The sequence below is a fragment of the Nothobranchius furzeri genome, chromosome 18 (genome assembly GCF_043380555.1).
Source record: "Nothobranchius furzeri strain GRZ-AD chromosome 18, NfurGRZ-RIMD1, whole genome shotgun sequence".
Taxonomy (NCBI): Eukaryota; Metazoa; Chordata; class Actinopteri; order Cyprinodontiformes; family Nothobranchiidae; genus Nothobranchius; species Nothobranchius furzeri.
Window position 1 is genome coordinate 16,253,795 of NC_091758.1, and position 17,722 is coordinate 16,271,516.

General features: G+C 43.6%; 2 protein-coding genes, 1 long non-coding RNA gene and 1 other non-coding gene across 6 annotated transcripts; 1 reads left to right on the forward strand and 3 right to left on the reverse strand.

Moving 5' to 3' along the window:
- Positions 1-4,690: 4,690 nt before the first annotated feature.
- Positions 4,691-12,640, reverse strand: dkc1 (dyskeratosis congenita 1, dyskerin). Of its 2 annotated transcripts, XM_015969285.3 has the most exons (15): positions 12,546-12,640; positions 11,579-11,628; positions 11,413-11,499; positions 7,816-7,907; positions 7,561-7,745; positions 7,283-7,347; positions 7,085-7,211; positions 6,877-7,007; positions 6,498-6,641; positions 6,274-6,394; positions 5,975-6,093; positions 5,741-5,844; positions 5,475-5,514; positions 5,245-5,400; positions 4,691-5,161 (listed from the first exon to the last, which is right to left on the reverse strand). In XM_015969285.3, exons 1-15 carry the CDS (start codon positions 12,559-12,561, stop codon positions 5,102-5,104), a joined length of 1,497 nt encoding a protein of 498 aa, XP_015824771.3. In that variant the 5' UTR covers positions 12,562-12,640; the 3' UTR covers positions 4,691-5,101. The 2 variants fall into 2 exon arrangements, with proteins under 2 accessions (XP_015824771.3, XP_015824772.1); XM_015969286.3 differs by lacking the exons at positions 4,691-5,161; positions 5,245-5,400; positions 5,475-5,514 and having other exon boundaries at positions 5,737-5,844.
- Positions 6,162-6,238, reverse strand: LOC129163748 (small nucleolar RNA SNORD83). Its single transcript, XR_008563547.1, has one exon. It is a non-coding gene; the product is annotated as a small nucleolar RNA SNORD83 (small nucleolar RNA).
- On the reverse strand, positions 8,639-9,851 carry LOC139063888 (uncharacterized). Its single transcript, XR_011517189.1, has 2 exons — positions 9,620-9,851; positions 8,639-8,890 (listed from the first exon to the last, which is right to left on the reverse strand). It is a non-coding gene; the product is annotated as an uncharacterized lncRNA (long non-coding RNA).
- Positions 12,641-13,142: 502 nt separating the features above from the next.
- cinp (cyclin dependent kinase 2 interacting protein) lies at positions 13,143-16,444 on the forward strand. Of its 2 annotated transcripts, none has more exons than XM_015969288.3 (5): positions 13,143-13,298; positions 14,403-14,574; positions 14,806-14,941; positions 15,172-15,301; positions 15,749-16,444. In XM_015969288.3, the coding sequence occupies exons 1-5, from the start codon at positions 13,271-13,273 to the stop codon at positions 15,949-15,951; spliced, it is 669 nt and encodes a 222-aa protein (XP_015824774.1). In that variant the 5' UTR covers positions 13,143-13,270; the 3' UTR covers positions 15,952-16,444. The 2 variants fall into 2 exon arrangements, with proteins under 2 accessions (XP_015824774.1, XP_015824776.1); XM_015969290.3 differs by having other exon boundaries at positions 14,403-14,514.
- Positions 16,445-17,722: the final 1,278 nt, after the last annotated feature.

Consider the following 17,722-nt stretch of genomic DNA (forward strand, 5'->3'; position numbering starts at 1 on the left):
TTGAGTCTCACTGTGATGATGAAGAATGTAAGATTTTTTTTTACCGTTTTTTGGAGTATGATTGCAGCCTTTTTATGAACTTTGTTTCAAGTTTTAAGTACACATACAATGTTTATCAGAAGAACGTTAGGTGTGTGTGTGTAGCAAAATTTCAACGTTGTCCGACACATCGGGCGGGCGGCACCGCCGCAGCCGTGGCAGGGACTCCCCCGCTGCCACCGGGCCCGGCGGGGAGTGAGCACTGCCTAAACAAAGCATGACATCTTATGCCGTCTCTTTCTTGGTTACGCTGCAGCGTCTTCTATCCAGGCATCACGCAGCACATTTACTGAGCTACAGTCTCAGCATCTAGAACCAGGTGAGTAAGTTACTTGTTAGGCTATTTGTAATCAGCAGTAGAAACGGACTTTTTCAAATTAAACGGCTTATCACATATATCGATATTCAAAATTAATTTATTTAAATCCAGACACGTGTTTTTGGCACAGTCAGTGCAGCATTGATTTAGCATTGAGAATATTAAATAATGAGAACATGCACATCTGAAATTGTCTCCTTAAGATGTTATTGTCAATTAGGCTGTAAATTAGTAAAAAAAAAAAAAAAAAAAAAGATGGACATTAGTTTTTGTGACATTAGTGAGTCATCTTCAAGGCATAAAGTTTTATGCCCTGAAGAAGGTGGTACCGAAACGCGTCGGCGTTTCCTTGTTTAATAAATGAAAACCTCAGAGTGCCTCAGATCACCAGATCTTCTTCCTCATATTTATTTGATGCTGAAGAGCACCTGAGAGTGAGACATACATTTTTTCAAATATTCCCCATGGATGTACTCACTTCCACCTGTTTTTCATAATTTTATTCATGTTTTCATAGAACAGATTAAAAAAAGATCAATAAAAAAAAAGTCCAGTAACATTAAAAATAATGAAAAGCATCACTGCACATGGCTGAGGAATACTGAATGTGAAAGTGGCACTGTTCTTAAGTAATTCATGCATCCATGCCTCCCCTCTCCGGGGATTTCTTTTGATGATATAGATCTTCGTCTCCCCTCCCCCTGCCACACCTGGTGTGGAGTGCGGTGCCTTGGTCTGCCTGAGTGTTCGTGGCTCCCGGGTCAGGGGGTTTAAGATTTTTGGCGTCTGCCTGATCAATCCCGGTGGCGGCCTGGTGGGGTCTGGGTCCCTGGGCTCTGCTGGGTCCCGGGTTGCTGGGTCCCGGGCTCGGCCGGCTAGGGGGTGGGAGGCTGCGGGCGGGCCTGCGGGCTTGCCACTGATATCTCCCGGGACTCTGCCGGCTGCTGGTTGTGGCCCCCCGGGGCGATCCTCTGTGCCTCTCGAGGGGGGCGGGGGCCTTTCTGGTTGCAGTCTCCTTGGGGTTCCTGTGTTCTGGGGCAGCGCCTGGATCTCTGGCACTTGGAGCTCCCCCCGTCTCCTGCGCATCTTTGGGGGGGGGATCTGTGGTCCCTCACACTCTCTGTTAGACGCTCCTATAGAGAAATCTTACATAAACAAGCGCGTGTACACACACAGGTGCTCACATGGTGCTCTCAAAAGTATGGGCTTGGGCACGTTCAACACAGGTCTTAAGACTTTGGTGGGCACTTAATGCACTGTGATTTATTATTGTGATTGTTCAGTTAAACATTGTTGATTTTATATTCATCAAGTTGACGCAGTGATAGCTTGATCTTGCTGTATTGTTGTGTGGCCCATTTTTTTGTTGTTGCTTTTTTTCTTGTCTCTTTCTGCAGGTCTAGAAGCAGACTCTTGTTCATTTTTGTGGACCCCCCACCCCTGTCCCCCCTCTCTCCACACCTTTTGTCTTTTCCTTTCTCTTTCACCTCTGTCTCCGTGTCTGGTCAGAATTACAAAGCATTCAAAAACAATAACAATAAAGTTTTAAGTATCAGGCGTGACATTAAAAGCAGACGCTTTGATGCTCCACCTGAGAGTAAATCTGTAAGGCTTGTCACCAGCATTCAGACATCAATTCTGTTTGCTTCACAGCCAGACAGGACACGGGGAAAAAAAAAAAGTAATTCATGCATCAGAGGGTTAAGTTGCTTTGTGTGTGTGTGTGTGTGTGTGTGTGTGTGTGTGTGTGTGTGTGTGTGTGTGTGTGTGTGTGTGTGTGTGTGTGTGTGTGTGTGTGTGTGTGTGTGTTAATTTTCTCACAGAAGAAGAACACCACACCAGCAGACTCAGTGCTCCAATCCAACAGCCTGAAGAGACATCATCATCAGCTTCAACAGATGTCTGTGAACATGTATGAGCTGCTGGCCCCATGGATCCTGCTGACTGGCCACAGCAGTAGAACAAAATGGAAAGTAGAACTTTCTTTATGATGACACTGATGTTTGAGTTTTGCTTTTGATTGCACAGTTTAATGCTGCTTTTGATTTTGCATCCTCCCCAATGACATTTGCACAACATTTTGAGTTGTTGGTTATTGTAATATTCTCAGGTTACTTATCTTCCAAGCTTGTATTTATTGTTCAGGCTGTTGACTTTAAAGAGTTGCTGTGTGAATATTTAAAATAAAAAATTAGTAACTAAGGAATCACTGTGGAGTTACTTTTTCCAATGTGTGGTGGGTGGGTGGACTTGGGTTTGGGTGAGAGGCGTGCAGGCACGGGGGGGGGGGGGGGGGGGGGGGGGCGCGCAAATGGGCACTCTCGCCTTGGGCACCAAATTACCCAGAGTCGGCCCTGCAGACAGTAGCTGGTATGTCACAATGTCATTAAGAGCCTATGTGTGTGTGTGTGTATTTGTTAGTGGCTCTGCCAGGCAATAGCATTTTTGAACACGAAATGAGAGTAGAGTAAGACTCGTGCCCTTCAATTGTGTGATCCCAATCAGGGGTGCGAGTGCGTAGGGTGTCCTGATTCTCAAGTGCGAAAGTTGATCACACCCCTTTTGCACCCTTGATCCACTCTACACCCAAGTCCACATCGATGCAGACTTGGGTGAAGTGCATTACCCGCAATCCATTGCTGCAGGAGAAAAGTATCCAGTCCTTTTTCTGAAAATATGTATTTTCTAATTAAATTAGTTTTAGGATGATTAGTTGATAGTGACAGTTTTGGACAAAGCAGCAATTAATTTAAATGTATTTCAAATAACTGGCTTGTTTGAATTTTCCAAAAAAGTATCACAGCATCCAGGAATGCGTTGCGATCGATTGCGCAATGCTTCTGGTCTCATTTAGGCAATTATTTGCACGCTTGTGTACCACACATTCGAAGCCTTACTGCACACTTTCTCCAAGTGCATTTTGCTGAAGACCACAGAGTATTGGGATTGGGTCTTGCTCTTTAAAGGCTTTCGCAGGTGTTTTGAGACAATGAGTGCGAACTGACCTCTGAATCTAGGAAAAGTTGAGACTTGACCAAACTTGATAGGATTATGTTTTCCAGAAGACTAAATTAGCAGATGCAGGTGAATGTTAACATTGATGGGCAAATGTTGCCCCCTGGTGTACGTTTAGTGGCACTACAACTACTATCTAGGCAGATTTCTTAAACATTAAAACAAAGAACACTAAATGTCTTATGAAACCAATTTTGCTCCAAATGGAAGGATTTTAGAACAGATTGATTTGCATTTGTTCATATAAAACCTGGAGAGTTGTCATTTCAGACTGCCCCAGAATGCCCCGCCGGCAGCTTTGGTTTTCAAATTAAAGCGAGGGATGTTTATTCAAATGCTGGTGAAATGTTTGGGTTAATTGATTTCTAATAAGATTAAATATGGAAATTTATCAATTACCAAATAACTTATCACACACACACACAAGGCTGTACTCACTAATGAATCATCTCTCAAACCCAGAAGGCCAAAGTGTAGGGGTGCAGTTTTCTCTACCAAACTGTTTCGTAAAAGAATTATTTTTCTTTTAAGGACAGTTTAGGCCAACAGAATTTCTTGCCATCATGTTTTGTTTTGTTTCCAGACTAAAAACCTGACATCGATTGCAGGAAAAAATGCCATTGGATTTTATACCAGAGATTGAAGCAAAGAATTCTCATGACTGAAAATTTGGGGGGGGGGCTCACTCACATTGTTTACACGCAGCCACTATTCGGGTTTTGATAACCAGTCACATACACAGTGTTGGGTGTTGAGATTTCTCTGAGGTAAAAAAGATAAATATTACTCCAGGGGTGTCATGCCCCCCACGAAAAAAATTACTGGACATTTTATATTTTAACGCATCAATTTGGTGCATTTTGGGGGGGGGGAAGTAGAGTAACAGACTCGTAGCTATGTATGATAATCTAAACATGTTCATGTGTTAACGTTTAAACCATTGTGAACAGACTACAGCGATAGCAGGATGGATGCATCAGCAGGTAAGTACCAGAACTACAGTAGTTACCAAAAGAACCAATCAGCTGGCAGAGCTCCCTGTTAAAGAACCAATCAGCTGGCAGAGCTCCCTGTTAAAGAACCAATCAGCTGGCAGAGCTCCCTGTTGAACGTGTGAGCTACAGGAACGTGACTCAATTTAAGGAACAAAGTAGAATCCAGCTGCTTTTATTTGTTGGTATTTATAGAAACTAAATATATCTGCAGGGCTTTAGGCCCAGGGCAGTTTTATACCTTTGAACAGCTTTAGATCATGACCTGTTAATATGTTCTTTACACCAATCTGAATATTCTGTAATGTTCACAGACATCCAAACCTTAGAAATGAGAGAACTTTAATCCCCGTTTTATACACAGAATACATTTATTTTGAAATAAAAAAGTTAGATATTTACAAGTGAGCATGCTTTCTGCCTCCATGCCAAACACCAGAAGGCTGAAAACCAAATCTACAAACTTATTACTTTCGACCCCATTTCTCCTGCTGTCTAGCAGCACTTACAGAATCAGAAGCCATTTTAAAACGAGGCAACGCTGCTTCAGAAGGTATTTTTTTTTTAAAGTTGCATTATCATGGTTTCCCAAACACATTCTACTGCTGCAGCTTTTATCGATCAGATGATTTGCAGTGATGGGGACGTTCCATTTAGCCAAAGATGCTCTTCACTGGGATTCGCTGAGGTCAACTTTAGAGGATGGAAATGGTTACAAGTGTTTGGAGCGAGTGATTTACTCCGACGCATCGGCTTCCTTTAGTTTTTTCTTTTTCTTTTTTGATTTTCTTTCAACCTGCAGAAGAAAAGCCATCACTTAAGTTTATTATTCACCAGGAACCTAAAAGTTGAACGAGAATGCAGGAAACGCTCAATCACCTGTGTGTCAGGTTCCTCCGCCACTTCTGGCTCCTCCTCCTTCACTTCTGGCTCCTCCTCCATTTCTGCTTTTTTCTTTTTCTTCTTTTCTTTCTTTACCTCTGCAGAAGGAGTCTCCGGGGTTTCACTGTCACACTCTGTAGCCTCCCGTTTTCTCTACAAGTCAGAGGTCACTGTAGGTCAGTTTTCACCATCACCACCAGTGGGGTAGCACTATGTGACAGTATTACCTTAGCAGGGGTGTCTTTTGGTTCTTCCTTAACAGTAACACTGTCAAAAAATAAAACAAAATGTCAGTCACTGTTTGATGTATTGACATCGTCGCAGCTCATGACGACTCTGTACTCTGTTGAGCGGCGCCGTCAGCAGACAGTACATGCTGAGTACAGGCGCTCCAACACGAGAGTTTCTCTAGCAGACTTACTCCCTCAGAGGGCACACCAGCTCAAAAAGGGATAACCGTCTGCAGCCGAAGCCCCGCCCACAGCAGCACTACCTGTAGTCTGCGTAGTCGTCTTTCCAGTCCTGAGGAGTTTGGGCGTTTGGCTTTCCGTGTTTGTCTAGGAGTCCTTGTTTGATCATCATCTTCTTCTTACATGCCTGATTAAAAATAAATAACAGTTTCTTCTACTCAAATTTTATTTACAAAGTTATTGGAATTATTTTTGTTTATTGGCAGATTAAAAAAAAAATCAGATTTGTACATTTACTATCATAACACGACACCCACCTTTGGACCCAGACCCCATTTCCGTGGATACGTGTCTCTCTCCATGATCACCCTCTTGATCTTCGCCACGACGCCGTGATCACAGGTGGAGATCACTGCTGTGGTCATCAGTGCTACCGCTAGAGGAGGAGGAGGATGTGGTTAATGTGATTTTAACCCCTTCTAGAGTTTAGTGAGGTCTTCTGGAGGCCATCAGAAAAGGGTGATAGATAGCAGGTCATCACTGCCCGAAAGCTGCTGCATCTACTCAACTCATCATGTGGCTTCACACCAAAATCAGCACGCCACAACAGACTCACCTGTACAGATGGCCTCGCCTTTGGTTGTTATGACAACGATGTCCTGGTTAACCTCTATGCCGTCTTCGTACCGGAGGACACCAGGAAGCATGATCTTGGCACCGTAACAGATGGCGTTCACCTGTAGAGGCACTCATGAGTTCACTCCGACAGATTTAACCCACACTGCATTGTTCTCCGTTCACAGACGGTCACACGCTGTCCCCGACTAGAGGAAGACTCACCGCGCTGTCCTTCATCATCAGCCGTTTGTATGACACCAGCAGCTTTTCTAGAGGGAAGATGACTCTCCTCAGATAAGTCTCATCTTTATTGTGATCAAATTGCCACTGAGCATCGAGAACATCGTGCATCGTCACCAAGTTGTCCTGAAAGCAGATGTTATGTTAGCAGCACCGAGTCTCAACAGGCGGACATGCACGCCCATCGTTGCTCCGCTGCGCTTACTCTTCCAAAGTCTAATTAACAGCTCGGCACTAAGCAGCAGAGCTGGACTCAACACTTTGGACTAGAGAACTGAACGTGGTTCCTACTGCGATCACTTAACCAGCTGTGATACAATAAACCATCACAACAGCAAGATGCACGTGGACACACACTGACCTTCTCGCCCAGAACTCCAGACCGGACCCTCCTCAATTCCTGCATCTGTCCTCCAACTCCAAGTAAAAGTCCCAGGTGGACACACAAAGTCCTGATGTAAGTTCCTGCTTCACAGCTGACCCAGAAGATGCCTGTTCAGAAGAAAAACATGATTTAAAGCAGAAGAGCATCAAACTTCATGACCTCGGCGTCAAAATGAGTGTCTCACCCAGCCTCCGCTCTGGGTCGTACTCGATCAGCTTGCTCTCGTAGATGGTTCGGACTCTCAGCTGACGTTTCACTGCAGCGATGAGGGGAGGACGCTGGAATAGAGCTCCGGTCAAGGTCTCCAGGGCCTGCAGAGGACATTCAGGACCATCAGCTGGTCAGGTCAGAGGAAAGGCAGCAAATACAGGGTGTGACTTACCCGGGCCAGCACGTGTTCACTCTCTACTGCGTTGTGCAGCCGAACGATTCCCACATACTCCTTACCTGTAACACACAGAAGCTTTTTGTTTTTATACAACCAACAAGTTGCAAATGGCATCTTTGACCCTAAATGGATGACTTCCTGTTGGATGTAGGCCACATATTCAAAAGATTTGAGTCCACCAGTGGCTACTGACATGCACACAGCATGTACATTAGCTAATAAATGTTTGCCCACTTCTTAAAGCTTTTGGGGTTAATGCATTGGGCACTCACCAGCACTCTGCTGGGACTTCACTAGTCTGGTGGCTCGGTCAATGCAGACGATGAGGCAGCCAGTGACCTTTGGGTCTAGAGTCCCGCTGTGGCCCGTCTTCTCCACTCGCAGGATCCTCCGGATCCACGCCACCACCTCATGAGACGAAGGGTTGGCTGGTTTGTCCAGGTTGATGAATCCAGACCTGATGAGAGGAGATGCATGGTCACCACTGTAGATAGAGCTCAGTCAGAGCTGTGATCTAGTGAAAGTACCTGACATAGTCGCTGATGTTTCTTTTCAGCGGGTTGCTGCCACTGGGTATGGGGGTGTAATGAGATGTAAGGATGTTCAGCTTATGGAGATTCTGCAAGAAGCAAAACAAACCACCTCAGCTAGTGGGTCTGCAGAGTTTCCCTTACATAGGTGTAGCTGTGGCGGCTTGCCACAGCTGAAATCCCAGCGCCACGCCTACAAGATCCCAAGTTAAATTTTTTTTTTTTGCGCCGTTTCCCGAAGAAGCAGCGGGAACTACTCCGTTGCTTGTGATCACAGCCGACAGGCAGCAAGGAGGAGGTGGCAGGGCAGGGAGGTTACAGCTAGGGATGAGCCGGATACTCATTTCAGACGAGTATCCGGTACGGATAAAGCATTTTTGACGAATACGAGCATTAAACTCGTAAATATCTAAGTGTGCTGAAGGAAAATCCTCATTGGGTAACTGACTGTCTTCATGCTCTGTGATTGGCCATTCACATAGAGTGCCCGCCCCTCCCTACACATAAGTCTGCAGGGAGCTCAGTCCGTCCGGCCCATCCACACACAGTAACGGATCTCTCTGATTGCTTCACTGTTGCTCACCTTTCTTCAGTGCACTCTAGGTTTTCTTCAGCTCGCCTCTTTTTCGGTTGAATATTTAAAGTAACTTTTTTCATAACGTACGCGGTGCATTTGACAAGACTAGGGCTGCAACTAACGATTATTTTCATAATCGATTAATCTGTCGATTATTTTTTCGATTAATCGGTTTGTTACTGTTTAGCTATTTAACCTATACAAGTGATGGATGCATTTCAGTTAAGAAAAAAAAAACATAAGAGAATTGTGCAGTTGACTGCAATCTATTTTATTGCACATGAACACAGTCAGCAGTATAAAATGAGCTAAACAGTGCAAAATATCAGTCCAGAATAATTTTTTAGCATTAGCTGGAAGCCTGCTCCTTCCACCATGGATAGTGGCCTCATGTCTTTTACCAGCATGTTTAGAATAGAGTTTGTAAGTGGTATGAATTGCTGGGGGGTGAGTGTCTTGTTCCCCATGTAGTTGTCCATCGTTGCTTGTTTTTTTCTGCATAAGAAACACAAATAGACTGAAATAAGTACACATATAAAATAAAGCAGCACACACACTACAACACTAAATCAATGTTAAATTATTTGTATTAATTAACAATATACAGTGATCATTTATTTTGAGGGTTACGTTCTACAAAATAGGCCGCAACAGGAGATATTAAGAAAAAAAGTCTAATTTTTTTACTATTAAAAAGCTCTAAGTAAGAAGCTCATGAGGTTTTTACTTTGAGTCGGGAGTGTTTAAATTAGCTAGAAAAATGTGAAAAATGTTTATTTTGTGTAATACTGTTTAAGAAACATGATAAAAATGTGTTGTGAGGCGTTTTACAGCGTTAGACAGTAAAACAGCCTTTTAATAGTAAAAAAATGACTTTTTCTGAATTTCTCCTGTATTTAAAAATTGAAAGCGTACAACTATGCCGCGTTATATTCACCTGGACACAGCTCGTCTGTATATTTTTCACCGCAGAGTTGTCCTTTTTTGAATGAGGAACATAGTTATGGGTTTGTGCCGTTTTTCTCTTAACTAGAACATTCTTATAAACAGACGTGCTGAATTTGGCAAGCGCATGATTCACAACACGGAGGAGATTCACGATTGCATCTAGTCAATCAGAAGTAGAACACCGTAGACTGACGCGACAAAAAAACATGTTTAACATCCACTATAACGAACTCAGCTAAAACACTAAGTCCAGCTTGTTTATTTTCTGTTACTTACCGGGCTGGCTCTTCCAAATGACGGCTCACTTGACCGCGGTGCTCTTCCTCAGCCCCCACGTTTTCGTCTCAAATGTTCACTTAGGGACGTCGTGCTTCCGTGCCATGCTAGATGGTTTTTGCATATTTTGCCTTTTCAAGGCATCTAGACTGAAGTGCTCCCATACTCGTGAGGTTTTTGTCCGGGGTTTCTCTAAAGTTTTGTCGCTTCTATTTTCTTCCGTATTTCCTCTTGTTCCGCCATCTCTCACAGCAAGATGAGCGTCAGTAACGTGATACGTCATGAAAACCGAGGGCACTCATTGGCTCATTTCTTCTTCTACGGCTCCACTGGTAGATCAGTGGCTCATTACTGCCACACACTGGCGGCAAATTTAACAGCTTGTAACCGATGTCAGATTGTGGTAAAAAATAGACTTTATGCGGTAAAATATGATTATTAAACAACTAATCGATGACTAAAAAGGTTGTTAACTATTTTAATAATCGATTATAATCGATTAGTTGTTTCAGCTCTAGACAAGACAGAGCTGAAAACGGCTTGTGCATGCGTCGGTCACTGCCTCCGCTCAGGTTTTTTTTTTAATGTATTTATTTTAACTCTCTCACTCACACACACACACCTCAGTCAACATAGTTTTGTTTAACCGTGTGTGGGAAAAATGCCAACAATGTGAGGAAAAAATCAGTTTAATCAAATTAAAATAAATTCTAGTATTTCATATTTCCTAGTTCCTACTGCATGAGTTCAGATGCATTTATTCATGCACTTAAACATTAATGTTCTGATTTTACTGAAAAACTTGTTCTGTAATGGTTTCTTTACTATTGTGATCAAAAATATTTAATCTCAGTTCTGAGGCTGCTCTGTAAATAGTTTTCAGATAAACAATACACATATCAACTTCTGATCAATCCAATTTCAGATTTAAAATAATGCATTGATGTAAACCACACCCACTAATTTACAAATAATAAATAAGAGGTGCATTCATCTGTGTATCTCCTTTGATCCGCATTAGTGATATTTTCAGCACCAGAACAATGAAGCAAAGAAACAGATTCCTGAGTTTGTTAGTAATTTTATTTATTAGGTGCATCTAACCTGTTCTATTTTTCTCTGAAATGAGATCAAATCAGTGCTTCTATGGGTTGTCTCCTCTCTGCACTAGAAAAATTTACTTTATTATAATGTTCACTGTAATGCATCTTGATGTTCTTAACACAAATTAAATCAAAGATATGGGTCAATAATGCCAAATATGTAAATTTTTGTTTCAGTCATTTTTATACTGGCTTAAAAATACTTCATTAAGTCTACTAAGCAGGGGTGTAGAAGGGTTTTTAATATTAACATAAAGGTGAGACTTGTCAATCATTCTCCCCCCAGCACCACCACCGGAAAAATTCCCAGGGGAAACGCTTGTCTGACAGCTAGAGCCGATTCCAACAGGGTTCTAGTCGAGTCAACTCATTACACCAGATGAAACCACAAACATGTCACTAAACAGAGCAGATAACAAATGCTTTATAGCACAGAGTCAATGTGATCAGAATAGGAGGTCGTCTTGGCTGTGGTCAAGTGGGGTCATTCCCCAGACGGCTACTGGTCGTGGTCAGGCAGAACGCCGAGACCCCTCTAGCAGCCGCAGGAGAAGCTCTGATCCAGAACGGAGCAGAAGCAAAGACCACAACAGGCCCACAGCACTCAGAGAATGGATAAACCAGTTCATCATATCACATGACCAGGGTCAAACATGTCAGCAGGCACAAACAGGAGGAGGGGTTCCTGACCTTTAATAACAAGGGCCACTGGGAGGAGTCCAAAGTGGGGACTTTGGTGTCTGGCTGGATTAAAAACTCTTGACTCTCTTGGATCTCCTGTTGAATAAAAACATCAGTTTGTTCAACAGGAAGAGAATCTCCAAATAGATCTTAAGTTGAATAAATTCACACCAACCCCAACATCTTCAGCCACTCTCTTCGACTTCTTCTTCTTCTTTGTGGATGCTGCAAAATAAAAACCAAACTAAAGTAGCATAAATCCTTCCTAAAATCAGAATTCCAGGATTTTCTCAGAGAACAACAATCTACCGGGCCCTAAGTGGTGTTTTGTCACTAGCCAGACTGCTCAAGTGTTCACCAATATTCTAGACGAGTCTTCATGCCCACCGGGAACTGAACATTGCATTATAACAGGTTACTGGTCCCAGGTAACCTCAGGTTAAAGGTCACTAACTCCAGGGACCATACTACACCTGCTTTTTAAAAGAGTGTTCAACAGGTTTATCCAGGCGATTACCTTCATGTGTGCAGGAGCAGCAAACCTGCAGCACGTGCAGCATGGTGGCCCTGGAGATGGGCCCTGCTCCAGTGCAACTCTGAGCCCAAAAGGGCCTTTCAGTGGAAAAAGTACGACCGAAAGAAAGTATTTTATCTGAAGGAACAGAAATTTAAATCCCTGTTGCAGTTTGGTAAATTTGGAAAACTGTAAATGAATGATATAGAGCCCACGTGGCCTGCAGCTGCAGCACGTGGTGGAGCGCACGTGGCTGCTAGCGGAGCTAACAGGCCACTGACCGAGAACCCGCTCTCTCAAAGTTAACTACACTAAACGCTGCTGGAGCTTATGAAGAAAACACGAGTCCACAGAGCAAACCCTTAGTTCTGTTATTGAATTAAACCCAACTACTAAAGCATGTTGGACACGTGGAGGGATTTGTTTGTTTTAACTGGCTCAGACGCTGCCAAACCTCCTCATAGACCAACTTAGGAATTTTTTTTACTGCGATTCCTTCTGCGTAAAACACGCTTGTACGTGCACGTGGACGTGTTGTTAATAAAATCCCTGACTCAGCAGAATTATGTTCAAACTTAGCAATAAATTAAACACAGACTGTCGCTTACAAAACGTGCTCGACACTCACCAGCTTCGTCCGCCATCTTCTAATGAAAGATTCTTCTTCTGCTTGATGTTTTATGGCGGCTGGCACGAAAGTACTTGGTGCACTACCGCCACCAACTGGTCACAGAGCAGAAATGAAACCAAATGAGGTAAATAAATAAATGAATTTGCTATTTAAATACAATTTTTACATAATTAAATATAAAATGGAAAAAAATAAATGTGAAAAATAATTCTGACTTTTCTTTCGGTGGTTCTAATGCTCTTCTTTAATTAACTAGCATCCTGGGGGGAAATAAACACTAAAAAAGGCCAGTGATATTTGGAGTCAGATAAGTCTGTCATTAAGTAGTGAGACACAGATCACTGGTGGGCCTCTAGTGCAATAGTGTGTTAAAAAACGGAAAAAACATGAGATGACTGCGGATTTTAGAAGAAACGGGAACATGCTAAATGCTTGTTCCATCCTGGGAGAGAAGGTGGAGGTGGCGGAGGAACATAAATACCTCAGTGTCCACCCGGACGGCAGACGGGACGGATCAGTGTTTACAGTTAACCCCAAAATCCCACTATCTCCGCGTAGTGGAATTTGAGTGTCCACAGCTGCAGATCCAATAAAAATACTTCCTTTTTTATTGTTTGATAAACGTGTGTCCACTCCAGGCCAGGTGGGGGCAGTAATGCTGCACTGCTACCACCCACAAACGTCGAAGAAGAAGAAGACTCAGCATAATTCAGCTGGATTTTATGCGAGAACTTCAGGATCAGATGGAAGGTGAGGATCTTCTTGATTAGTGAAGTAGTTTTTGTTCAGGTCTGAATAACCTGCAGCTTCCGGGTTAAAACATTCTGATGACGTGTGGATGTTTTACTGCAGGGTTGTAAATGAAACCCTGCAGAACCCAGCTGCCTCATCAACATTCACTAGGACAACTTATTTAGATCGTTCCTGTCCGCAGGTATTCTGTCCCATTACTCGTGGCCACACTGCTCCAGGTGTTCTTTCTCCAGATGTTTCTGCTCTTATCACAGATGTTCAACAGCATCTAGATCAGTTCAGAACAGTCCAGTGCTTGGTTCTGATCCATTCTCGGTGTTCCTAGCTGTGTTTTCTGATGATAGACTCTGGACAGTAGATTTGGCTCCAGAGGGTCTTGGTGGTCCTGGGATTGGACCCTGAACCTTTTCAGGAATCCTTGGTCCAGGTGCAGTGAGTCCAGAACAGAACTGATCTTCCTCCATCTTCTACAGTGTTTCTAGAGCCGATTTCCATCTCATCAATCAAAATGATGCTCTCCCTGAAGCTCGTCAGTGTGGTTTTTGGTGATCTCTAGTCTGTTCTTTTGGGTTTTTCTGTCACCAGGAATCCTCCTGGGTCTTCAACCCCTCATGGTGGGATCAGAAAGGCTTCAACAGTCCTGGATGCATTGTTTGTCTGATTCTTCCTTCTGATCAACCTGAGAGTGGATCTCATCTCGGATCCACGTTCTTAGTGGTTGCCCACATTCCCATCAACCTCCTACTTTATTAAAATTGTCAGCTGAGGTCCCAGGACCATGAAGCTGCCTGGAGACGGTCTATGAGCCGTGGCCTTTAATACCCCTGACCTTTGTGAGCTCATCTGACAGCTAATGTTTCTGTGGTCCAGGTTCAGTTTGGCCCAACCAGCTGCAGCATGACTCCTCAAACGGGTCAGATGATGGCTGATGTGAAGTGAAGTTAAACCAAAAGGACAAATGTCTCTTTAAGGGGGACAAACCTGTCTACCCAAGCTAGTTTAGCAGATCTTTGTATGACAAACAAATCATTTCTGTGTGTGTGTGTGTGTGCTCCGTTTCACTGCATGAAAGGAGAAATAACACAAATTCACGGTTTCTAGGTGATTCTTGTGACACCTCAGCGACCCCATCAAACAGGAGGTGCACCTGGATCACAGGAAGTGCAAGGAAGATCAGAGACAACGCCGCTGACTGGCACAACCTGATGCTCAGGTGGGACAGGCTGAACGACGAAGGATTCAATTTGGCAGCAAGTATCGTCAACATGAGGCAGTGAGTTTGTTATTTAGGTTATTTTTCTCTAAGTTAGCCCCCCCCCCCCCACACACACACACTAGATACCCTCTGGGATCCAGATGAGTAAGGGTGGAGATAACTCGTTTTCTTTAGAGCAATCATAAGACGGAGCTTTACTCGTTTGTCTACATTAAGCTCTAAGCGGTCGGTTTTTAAAGACTCATAAATCAGAGGGATCATCAGCTGTGGTGATGTTTATGTCTTCAGTTCTCAGGGAGATCTGCTGGTGTTGGACACGTGTCCACCACCGTCACAGTCCACATCGGCTGAGGCGCAGCAGGTGGCTGGAGCTGCGGAGCTGCAGGATGAATGCCTCAAACTGCAGGATGTCGTTGACAGAATGGTGATGCTTCATTTAACCTTCATCTGGCACGGTTCCATAAATCAGGAGTTTATATGTTGAGTCTCAGAATAAAATAGTTTTTCTAACCTGATAAACAGCTGCTGTGTGTGGAAAGCTGCGGTTGGTCTGGGACCGTTTAATTCAATCTCACGTCAAATAAATGACTTCTGCTCATTTAGTTTTCAGTACGTAACCCTGGTTCACTCCAGCCACGTGTTTCTTCTGCTCAGGTTGTTGTGGTGAAAAAGATGGAGCACCTGGTGGAGATACAGCGTGGCGTTCTGCAGCTGGAGGAGTTTCAGTTTGGTCCTGAAGGAAGACGTGTCCCTCTGTGTCTCAGCTGGAAGACCCGGGAGTTTGGTAGGTCCACCTGAAGCTAACACGCTGACGTCACCTGGACGGGGTTCTGCTTCCACGGGGAAAACTACCAACACCTGGCATCATAAACTGAGCAGGAGGAGTATATGCTGATTATGAGGTGGTCCAGTTGTCTCTATGGCAACAATCTGATGCTGCTACCATCACAAACGCATGCTTTCATGCTGTGACCTCAGACGTTCTGATGAGTGATCCACTAACTAGAACTCTGATGATAACAAAGACCTCCTGTTCAGTCATCACCCACGTCTCCACTCCTTGTGGAGGAGTTGGTGTTCCCGGTGGTCCTCTGGAATGAGAGCAGCAGGTTCCTTTGGCGGTGGAGATGCAGATGTCTGGACACACATTAGAAAATAACTTCAATTGTCTTCCAACCTTTGATGAATCCACTGAACCAATAAGTTTAATATGGTCTGTCTGCTGTTTCAGAGGAGATGTCTGGTGTCCTGCTGGCTGCCTTCAGTCAGGAGCTGAAGTTGAAGCAGACGATTCTGCAGGAAGTCGCCCACACCATGACCTCTGACCTCTCCAAGGTCTATCTGTCCTGTTGGCTCCACCAGCCTTTCATCCCAGCAGCAACCAGACTTGGACTAGAGGCTCTGCTGCTGGAGACGGGCCATCGCCCACTCTAGACTGGCCTGCTGTAGTGAACCCTCCTGTGGTCCGTGGGAGCGATGGTTAGGGTGTAGACCTGCATTAGAGAAGTTTTTATGATTGTCCTACAGAAGAGCAGCAGGAATCAGAAACTGGGTATGAAATCCTGCACATGTTCAGCAAAACATCTCATAACAAATGCTTCTGTCTTCACCAATGCCATGACTCAGGTCCGGTCATCCTGGAACTCCTCATACCTGATTAGTTATGGTTCCTGAATGCACAACGGTTAAGCAGCAGAAGCATGTCGTGGTCAGTGAACGCACCACCACCAAAGGCTGATAGTTCTGAAGTGATCAGATATCGTGCTTGTTCCGCACCATCAGCAGGTCAGAGCTGGGCAACAACTGGAGGTCTGAGCAGCTCTGAAACATTAGATGATCGCTAATAAACTGGTCTGAGACGAGCGCGGTTATCCTGAAGCTTTGCTCCTTTCTTCATTTAACCTTTTTAAGTTGTGGTTTACATTTGCAGTGTTCTCTACTGTAAGTCAATGCCTCACGAGCAGTGTTGGGCAAGTTACTTCAAAACTGTAATGCATTATTTATTACTTGTTACCTTCATTTTAAAGTAATTCATTATATTACAATATTACTGATTTAAAAATGTACGGCATTACACTACTTTTGCATTACTTTAAGTTACTTTCACCAAAACAACTTCAATATGAGTCTGGTAATGTGACGTTCAGCGAGCTCATGACATATATGTGGAAGGTGATGTGGTGTCTGAGCTAGGGTTGCTGTTAAAAACAGTCAGATATAATAACAGTGCTTTAAAATGATTGTTTATTAAATAAAAGCAACAACAATCTGTACTCTCAGCACGCTGCCATCTTATAGGGCCATCTGAGCAGGGAGTGAGGTGGTGGGGGCTCCAAGCCTATGTTTGCCTTGGTCCTCAAATGCCTTGATACGGCCCTGGATGTGGGACTGACTTCTGGGGTGATCTGATTCTATCACATGTATAAATATTAAATGCTTATATATTATTGCTTTTCACTGGTAAAAATGTGTATTGGGGATAAATGTGCCATTTTTTTCTTTTCAAGCACTTTTGTTTTGTTTTCTTGGTTTTATGTGAATCATTTCCTGCCCTTTCTCTCTCTGACCTTCCTGCATGCTGCATGTTTTCTCCGTCTTCCAGAAAAACTGTTTCCTAGACTTCCTACTTTCTAACTAATCAGCCAAAGGGATCTACCGAAAGCAAAAAAATAAAAAGCTTAATATGCGCTGCGCTCCAGCAGCAATGAGTTGAAATCACCGGGGTACAGATTATGAACTCAGCTGAAAATTACATGAAGTACCAGAGAATATCGGCTGATAAATGATCGCAAGCGAATGACCTTGTTTTGGTGGAGTGGTTTTGTGAATTTAACAACGGCCGTGCGCACTGCACAGCTGGAGTATTTGAGGCATTACCGCTGCGTCCTCTCTGCTCATAGAATGCCCTAAAGCTGAGTCCATAAATGATGTCATATATGTGGATACTGGATCTTTTTTCAGGCTACCCGCAATTTTAATTTTTAGGAAACCCACATCCTGATTCTGGGTTTGAAAATGCATTGTAATTACCGCGTTACTGACAATTGTACCGAGTAAATATTACCCTTTTCTTTCCCTGTAATGCCTTACATTACCACATTACAGCAAAAAGCAATGCATTACAGTAATTACTTTTGTACCGCGTTACTCCCAACACTGCTCACGAGTAATTTAAAAAAGCTATGATGCTCCTGTTGTGAGATGC

Excerpts from the sequence above, each read along its gene's own strand:
- dkc1 (XM_015969285.3), bottom strand. Across the intron at positions 7,746-7,815 it reads AACATCAGCGACTATGTCAG|GTCTGGATTCATCAACCTGG; the intron begins GTACTTTCACTA and ends TCCTCTCATCAG. Across the intron at positions 7,008-7,084 it reads CGACCCAGAGCGGAGGCTGG|GCATCTTCTGGGTCAGCTGT; the intron begins GTGAGACACTCA and ends TCTTCTGAACAG.
- cinp (XM_015969288.3), top strand. The coding sequence starts at position 13,271 with ATGCGAGAACTTCAGGATCAGATGGAAG. Across the intron at positions 13,299-14,402 it reads ACTTCAGGATCAGATGGAAG|GTGATTCTTGTGACACCTCA; the intron begins GTGAGGATCTTC and ends CACGGTTTCTAG. Across the intron at positions 14,575-14,805 it reads AGTATCGTCAACATGAGGCA|TTCTCAGGGAGATCTGCTGG; the intron begins GTGAGTTTGTTA and ends TTATGTCTTCAG.